Below are 9,148 nucleotides of genomic sequence, written 5' to 3' on the forward strand. Positions count from 1 at the left end.
CCTTATAGATGGGTGGATGAGAAGAGGAGGAGGAGGAGGAGGAGGAAGAAAGAGGAGAATGCGTGGGCGCATTCAGGATGGGTGCTTATCTGAATATTCATAGAAACAGCTGTGCTCACAAAGGTGTTGAGATGGAGATGAGCACGCATGCACTGCTAAAAAAATCAATATAGGCCTTCGCCGCTGAGAGTTTGGATGATAGGCTTGACTAATAAGTGGAGCATACTAATGAGTAAGTTACGTGGGACACGCCGATGTGACTGAGCAATGACTTATGAAGGCGAGCCATGATTTGTCTCGGCCTAAGTGACAGCAGAAAGGAGATTTTATGTGGTGTTGTACTCAACAACCATATAAGGTTCTTGGCTCTCTGGCTAGGGAAATCTCACTGAACAGTTGCCTCCAGTTATAAAAATGACTCTTAAACAGTGAATGTGTGGTTTCTGACGACAGATCTTATTACTGGTACATCTAACTTTGTTACAAATATAATCAACTTGTTTATTTTAGTAACTGGAGGGTATTCCAGAGAAGCAAGTAAACCAGATCTGTTTAATCACATTCCTGCATTTTTGCATTTTCTGAGATACCACTTTACAATAAGACTACCCTTATAAAGGATTTATAAATGGTTCAATGAAGTTATTAATTTGGTTGTTAACACTTTATAAATCATAAATAAACAATTATAAACAAGTTATAGCACAGTTTTCATATATTGATGCAGGCTTACTATTTGGCAAGCTCAAGTTAATGCTTACTACTCATTAATCTTAGTAAGTATCCTACTGAGTTACTATTTATAACTGGTAAAAGGCGCCTTATTGTAAAGTGTGAAACAACAAAGCTTCTTTTACCAGTTATAAATAGTAGTAACTCAGTAAGATACTTGCTTAGTAAGATTAATGAGAAGTAAGTATTAACTTTTAAACAAAATGATTATTATTATTTTATTTACAGTTAACTGTCATTTCAAATTCAATTGAAGGACTGAAAGAGCCCACTATATATAACATTCGACTGATAACAGCAGCTCAAAAGGGCAGAAGCCAGTCTTTAGAAAAAATTAAACTATGTGGTATAAAGATAATATATATATTTTTAAATATGTGTAATATTGTTACTTTAGATTTTTGATCTTTCCATTCAAGTGCTGCTCTACAATATTCTAAAACTAAAACTTCACTTCTGCCTGTCAGATCTGTGCAGTAGATAACATCGTGGCTGCTGCTGTAATGTACTACAGAGTGAGTAAAAAGGTCAGAGAGAAGGAAATGGTGGTCATATCAGAACTGCTGCTTCCTGCTCTCCAAACGCTCCGCAGGAGCTATTTCACTAATTACACTAAATTACATTTCAGCAGCACTTTCCCAGCATGGTGAAAGGAAATAAAAACCATAGAGCTTGTTTCAAAAATCAATTTTTGCATTTAATCTAGCGCTTTGTCAGATTATGGTAAACAACAACAAAAAAAAAAAAGTACAATCTCACACACATTTAAGAGAGACAAAAAAAAGCTTCTCGATAAATATATATATATTTGGTATTTCTGGGTATTTACTTAAGGAACTGTCTCAAACTGTGACTTAAGGTAACTTCATGCACACCAAACACTCGCAACAGCAGTGAACAGAAATATTTCTGCCTCTTTCTAGTTCTCTCTAATACTGGCCTCAGCTTACATGAACCGCACCTTTACCGAGAAATACTGATGTTGCAAGTAAAAGGCACTCAGAGAAAAGCTGGGCCATGCCAATGAACTCAAAGCAGATTGACAACAATCACTTAAAAGCAACTGAACAGTTTCATTCCAAAACCGTGGATATTTATCAAGTCTGGATAAAAAAAAAATACAATCGGAAATTTACTGGTCAAAAATGTGAAACGATTACAATTTAAACTCACTGCTACACACTTGAAATCATTACAACCAGAGAAACAATAGTGTAGGCAACTGTATAAAACTGACACACACATTAGGCTATGTCTAAATTTGCTGTCTAGACAAAACAGAAGATTAATAAATAATTTACAGTCCACTGAAGGATGTTTGTAAGACACTCACTGTTGGAGGTACATTCAGAAATGTGGCTACACTCTTAGTTGGACACAGTATTTATGATATGTCACTTAGAAGAATACTCAGTATTTCAGAATAAATGTGTGCGCACACAAATGAACACATCAATACTGAAAGGGATTACCTCAGATCGTCTCAGGTGTTGTGAGGCAAACCAAAGGGGGAAAAAAAAAAAAGATTAAGTGTAGCTTTGGTGTGTGCGTACACACACATACACACTCATACACACACTTCTACAGCTGCTGCTCCACATGGAAACTGTAGTAACTCCATGCACAAAGAATTAGACCGATCATCAGTCAAACACGAGAACGTCGCTACAGCTGACAAGAAGCTGCTGGGTCTTCCTTAAAATCACATCGCCTGCTGCTAAACACCACACACTGCTATAGCTAATGTGGCTAACTTAATGCTACATTTTGGCTCCTCAACTAAGACGGAGGAGAACTAACTTGATCTATGAGGAATGACAGGTTAAACCTGGTTAAGCCTGCGCCCAGGGAGAAGTTAACTTAATGTCCATTTCTCACATCTGGTCGCCTGTATAAACAATAGTGTAAATCCTTCCTCGCAGAGCTGGAGAATGCAGGGTACAAAGAAAGGAAGAATTGATTTTTCCCCACTGCTCAGACGTAAATGTCCAATGGTGTCGCCTCTGTTTACTTCAGCAGGAGGTGAGGATCAGAGGAATCAGGTGGACAAGGATGAGGGGCTTTATTCACGTTGTCTTTGTTGGTCTGTGTTCACTCAGGCATGTCTGTAATGGGATTTTCCTGTCATACAATGCACAAGTCATCTAGAAGTGCTGGGAGAAAGCAATTTCATCTGCGGGGACTGCAAATGCAGACCATTACCTCCAAAAGCTTAATACTTCACAGAGTGGTGATTTCTATTGATCCGGCTCAGCTGGATTGTGGTTACCCAACACGAAGAGGAAGGAAAACTAGCAGGAAGGAAAAAGGGTTGACCTTTGTACATGATAACACTGAATTGGACTGGAGACAGAAACATGAGGAACATGAAATAGTGGCTGCATGTGTACAGGATTAGTCACCCTTGGGGGGAAAAAAAAAAAAAAAATTCTTCAGCATTAACTCTTTTTGCATGATTTTGCCTGATTCCCCACTTCCTCTCCAGATACAACCTCTCACTGCTGCTTGTACTTTTGCCTAATAAGCAGCCGCACTGGAGCAGTCGGAGACTAAGTGGCGTACGTGCAAAAGGGCACCTCAACAGTGGTTTTGTAAGGAGGGGAAATCATGTTTCATTTACCTCCAGACAGGCTAGGTTTTATACTTGTGGTCATGCGCTTCTCTTTCAATTACAGATCCCCTGGAAGAACAGAACTATTGTCCCTCTATAAACCAACTGCACACTTAAACTAGCATGCGCAAGCACAAACACTGTTGAGTGTTCCTTTGATCACTTCTAAAATAGGCTGATCCAGATCTTCCTGACAGGCGCACACACACCTCTTTAGGGTGACTGAGCGCTGTTGAGCCACAGATAGAGGATCAGGAGGTGTTTAATAACTATTCCTGAGGTACCTATCTCTCATACATTTCCCTGACACAAAGAGGCCAGTCTTGGAGCAATGATCTATAATGTGCTCTGGGCTCTGTGCTCCACTGGATCCCCAGGTAAATCCATAACAGGATGGAACAAGAGAGGAGAGGGGGAGTTGTTGGTGTGACGCATACTTTACGCTGTCTATCTGCTCGGGATGTGCGATGATGCCTTTGCTAAACTGGCATTTTCTGAATACTGACTCACTATCATAAAGTTTCCCTGGCTCAATAATGTTTCCAGTATTATCAAGCTCTTCTACCCTCTGCCCTTGTGCAGAGCAGAAAAGCACTGACGTCCCTAAGTCTACTTGTTCAGTTTGTCCTTCTCATTCAAAAAGTCCAACTTGAAGTGCTAACAAGGATCTGACTGTCAGTCCACCCACCATCACAAAGTGCCCTGATCAGCGGTGAAGAATCCACCTTCCTTCTTTTTCTTTTTCCTCAGTCTGTGGGCCCTCCAGCAAACGGCTGCCACGAGCAGCATCAGTATGCCAGTGCACAGCAACGCCACCGACACCACTTTGGTTTGGAGCAGTGTGTTAAAGGTGAACGTCACTCCGGTGCCCGCCATGCCAATCACTAGTGATATCACACCGAATGGAAACACGCAGCGATACCAGGACTTCTCTGTCCCGCCTGTAGCCTGAGCGAGTCGCTCCAGCGTGGGGAGAGACTCCGGAGGTTTGGCTGGTTCTCTTCCAACGCTCCTCTCCTCTTCTCTTCCCTCTCCAAGCCCATTCAAACCCTGGTTCTCAAAGTCTTGGGGTAAAGTGTTGGCTTCGCTGTTGTTGCCGCAGTCCAGGTCCGGATGAAGGACAGGGGCTGGGGGCTGGCGGCCCGAGGAGCAGCCCATCCTGGAGCTGCTCTCCTTGGATAACGATGCAAGAAAGGCTGGCGGCGGCAGTCCTCTCAGTGTGCGTCCAATGATTGGTATCGGTGCTTATGACGCTATAGGGGGTTTCTCTAAAGCTGCTTCTGGGGCTGTCAATGCCAGGGAGGGTGCTGCCGTTGTTGCTCTCAACACTTGCCAGCATGTGCCTGCGTTTGCAGAGAAAGAAAGAGAAGAGCTGAAAATAGAGAGCAGGAGCAAAATAGGGCAAGATGTAGAAGAAAAAACAACTACTGGGCGAACATGTAAGCTGAGCTACAGACTCAAACATTCACAAAGAAAAGGGTAACATGAAAAAAAGGTTAGAGAAAAAGGAGTGCAAAATAGAAAATGTCCTTTTTACAGAGACTAGCTGCAGAAAGGATCCACTCACCTCGTATTTTCAGTGTCCATGAATGGGTTTTTTTTTTTAAAACAGCCTCGTCTCCCGAGCTGCTTGCAGCAGCAGCACGGTGAGTGCGTGTGTGTGTTGTGATGCCGATGTCCATAGACTATATAATCACAGAGAGGAGGAGGAGGGGCCTAGGGGAGTGGTGGAAAGGATGCGGGGCTCTGATTGGCTCCTCCAGCAGAGAGATTTCAGGGAGGAGGGGAGGGAGTGAGGTAAAGTGTTCAGCGGTCTCATTCACTGATATTAATTCATTATTTAGTGTGACGAGGAATTTGAGATGTTCCGAAGGTAGTGCCTTGTTCCCGTTCTGCTGCAGGCTGCAGCTTCAAAGAGCGTCGGTTCACCATCCAGTTTTGTCATGCCCCCAGCACTGATTTGTTGTCGTTCCAGGTTTGGCTGGACACGCACACAGTGTGTGTGCAGCACCTTCTGCATGTCAGTCTCTCATCTCTCCACGTTTTTCACAGTTGCTGTCACACACATTGTTGTTATGTGAAAACCACCAATATCTCCATTTTCCTATAAGGCTGTGCAGATTTCAACCTCAAGGGTGACGACGGAATATCATTGCTGTTAGGTGGAAACCTTGTATCTCCAGAATGTCTCCTGTTCAACATGAAAACCAGGTGCATCCCTAGCCTGACTACTAAAATTGCAAGAATATTCATCAGAGATTTGACAAATATACCAAGCAAATGGCATCGGTGATATGTGATTCAGGACTTCAGTGAGAACGTCCACGTTATTTAAAACACGGCTCTCCTCTCCTCTCTCTCTCTCTCTCTTTCTTCCTGTTGTCCCACATCATGTGCGTCATGCGTGTTTCCCTCCACAAAGACATAACAGCCAGCCTCGTCACGGTCACTGTCCTCGTTAAATTCCCCCCCTATATGTCCCCTTGTTGTTCACACTCCCCTCTCTCCTCTCAGACAATGACCGTGGGACACATGAGCCAACTGCATCCCTGGGGACGGCTCACGTATCACCGGTAATAGGTCATACAGTGCGTTATGTGTAAGTGCATGCACATGTGTGTGCGTGCGTTGATCTATATTCTCTGTGATTTTCTTCTTTTCTTGAGGCGGTGAAATGTTCCATATCTGCTGTAATTATCCCATGTCCGATTTTGGCTGATATCTCAGAGGCACGGCTGCCCAGGAGGCAGCCCTAATCTCATTGGTTGAGTTCAACCTCAAGCGATGGAACCACAGAACCACAGCGAGGGTAAGAGCAGCTAATATTCGAAGTCGAAATCATAGCAGCTGATAGCTGAATCGAAGATGTAACTGGTTTAACATGAAGTTCTTCTAATGGCGACTCAGAAACAACAACTACACTCACCACTACACAAAAGGCTCTAGTTATATGTCTTTGAGTTTGACATGTAAGCAGTGCACATCAGCATTCGTTGTATCTGAAAGTTGTCAAGGGCATTGGGTTATAGTTCTCAGATTGATTTAAAATATCATTTGATAGGTCATTTTGAACTGCAAGCTACAATTGTTTGAATGTCAGTGTAACCTAGACACCAAAATGACAGTAATGACAATAATAAATTGGTGGGAAATAACACCCAGTCCATTGAATGGGAGCTCTTTATCTCCCTCACCTTCCTCTGTCTGTGGCCTCAGTAAACAGGTAGAAGTGAGAAGTGTTTTTCCAACAAAATGCTAGAAATCCTTTCTTTGTCCTTCATATGAAGGATACTCTTCAACTTCACACCTGTTTTCAGTCAGCACTGTTAACAGGTGTTTTTCACAGCAGACATTTTGACTTGTCATGGCAGGATATGTGGACAGGTGTTGCATTGTTAATGGTTAATTTCCCAAGAAATGTCCCAGTATGCCATGTCAGCATGGACAACACCAGGCACAACAAAACATAATGCAGCCGTTAAAAATGCATAAATAATGGCATTCTTATGTTTCCTGCTACGACATCACGTCAGATTGTTTACAGTAAAAATGATCAATCGAACTTGAATTACCAGGTGCAGCTAAATAGTTTAATGCTACAAGAGGAGATGCAGTTTTAAATTGGGAACTAAAGGGTTGCTCGTCATTTGAAAAGTCAAGTGCAGAATTTTATTTGATGTTTATAGGAGTCACTATTAATAATTTACTTGATATCAATTCTCCTCCTATGTTCCCCAGATTTACATGGCACATAATGGGAACCTCTAAAGTCTAGGACTTTGGTCGTGGTCACACTGGTTCACAGCTGGCATTAACGAGGGTTCCAGTCCCCACCAGGTGTGGCGATTGGAACCCTCGTTAATGCCGTTAGCTACACCTGCGCTTTTCCTGGTCTGTGATTCAAATGATCGAATCGTGTTTGTATCAAAGCTGCAAGTCTAATTTTAAAGTTTTTCTCTACCTGATATAAAATGACTGTATGTGTCAGTGGTTGACTTGATGGGTGACTGCCTCGGTGATAATTAGCGATATGCAGCTAGTGAAGTGGAAAGCACCCTTGTTGTTGGATTCAAAGCAATTCAACTGAAGTTAACAAGTACTACTTTTTCCATTTTAACCTTTTTGCTAATTAGATGTTTTCTTTTGCATCATAATAATAGCCTATGCTCAATTTTAGAGCCATCTACATCAGCTATTAATTTCTTTCCGGGCTATGAAGTGTTTGTTGTCTCATGTCTTGATGACGTCTCGTCTGGTAACCAGCCTGCATGAAGCCCCTCCAGGTGTTAAAGAAGCAGAGGGAAATGCAGCCAATCTGCAGTAAAATGCTGGTTTTATGGCCCTTGTCTGATGCTTGTTTAGTTCATTTTACCACAAGTAACACCGTAGTAAATGTCCCAAAATGACCTACTACCCTTTTCCAGACATCAGCTGTTTACTTTCTGCTACACTGAATGTCCTCTGGCGCTTCATTATGATGTTTCTTGTAGTGTCACAGCCACTAAGGAGTAGAGCAAAGGCTGAGATAACCCTTCTTAATCTGGAGACATGATCACTTGTGAGAGCACTTGCGGTGACAGCGATATTGTGCTGTTACCTCGGTGTAGCATAAAGGCTTATTTGCGTAGGGCAGGTTGCTGTGAGTGTTTTTCTCCATTTGAAGAAGAAGGTCATTCTAATAACTGAAGGCAGCCTTCAATAATGGATAGTGTGAGTGGTTCGACACACACAGTGGGGAAAGTGAAAGCGTAGAGGGAGGGCAGAGGAGGAGGAGGAGGCGGAGGAGGAATAGATGAGAGCTATAGAAAGATCTTACACGCTACTGTCCGCTGTGCTGCCGTCACACGTTCACGCTTGGTAACAATGAGGAGCTTTGTGCCGAAGATAGGCATGTGCAGACACACACACACACACACACACACACACACACACACACACACACACACACACACACACACACACACACACACACACACACACACACACAAAACCACCCACTGTAAAACACAGATACATAAAGGCAGATTCCTTGTCGGTCAGTGGAGCTGGTGTTTGTTTATAAGGAGGTGAGATGAACAAAGTGAGAATATCTCAGTGCAGAAAGCTGAGATATAAATGTGGGGTGTGTGCACGTGTGTGAACTATTCATGGTCAACAGCGGCAATGGAAACAAGAGTTTACATACTTTATTGAAAGTATGTACGAAACAGTTGCAGTGGGACAGAACTTTGTGTTGTAAAGCTTTGACATTAGAAGGTTTGTAGAGAAAATAATTTGATAAAAATGTCAAACAGCAGAAGAAGAAAGCTGTGATGGGATCCTCAGTACTACTTAATCAGCATGTTCACATGCACAATGTCAACTCAGTTACACTAAATACACAGATGAGGGTAATATTTGTAGATACTGTGTAATACTGAAAGGTTACATGAGGCACAGAGTTACAGCCTTTATGTAGGTGATAAATGTTTGATTAAAAATTAAAAGGACTTTTGCTTGTTGTTATCTCCAATGTCAGAGCCATTAAAGTGATAGTTCGGGTTATTTGACCGCTTGCACCGCTTCATCTTCCTGTCAAACCGCCCTTTGAAACTAGTTTGTGAACCGTTGAACTGCCATATTACTACGCACAAGCGCACCTACGGCGTGCGCTGTATTACTCTAGTTCCAAAGGTTATGAATATAATGTTTTAGTGAGAATTGGCTGTTATTGTTGCTCTATCTCAATTAGTATAACTTGAATGTAAATTTATGAAACAGCTTGTCTATTGTGGCTTTATCGCTTTAAGAGAAGACGCTTGAGGA

General features: G+C 42.4%; 1 protein-coding gene across 2 annotated transcripts; it reads right to left on the reverse strand.

Moving 5' to 3' along the window:
- Nucleotides 1-1,440: 1,440 nt before the first annotated feature.
- LOC111219544 (transmembrane protein 100-like) lies at nt 1,441-4,992 on the reverse strand. Of its 2 annotated transcripts, none has more exons than XM_022742257.1 (2): nt 4,911-4,992; nt 1,441-4,686 (listed from the first exon to the last, which is right to left on the reverse strand). In XM_022742257.1, exon 2 carries the CDS (start codon nt 4,499-4,501, stop codon nt 4,034-4,036), a length of 468 nt encoding a protein of 155 aa, XP_022597978.1. In that variant the 5' UTR covers nt 4,502-4,686; nt 4,911-4,992; the 3' UTR covers nt 1,441-4,033. The 2 variants fall into 2 exon arrangements, with proteins under 2 accessions (XP_022597978.1, XP_022597979.1); XM_022742258.1 differs by having other exon boundaries at nt 1,441-4,715; nt 4,911-4,990.
- Between the last annotated feature and the right edge of the window lie 4,156 nt (nt 4,993-9,148).

The sequence above is a fragment of the Seriola dumerili genome, unplaced genomic scaffold (assembly GCF_002260705.1).
Source record: "Seriola dumerili isolate Sdu_G_001 unplaced genomic scaffold, Sdu_1.0 BDQW01000068.1, whole genome shotgun sequence".
Classification (NCBI taxonomy): Eukaryota; Metazoa; Chordata; class Actinopteri; order Carangiformes; family Carangidae; genus Seriola; species Seriola dumerili.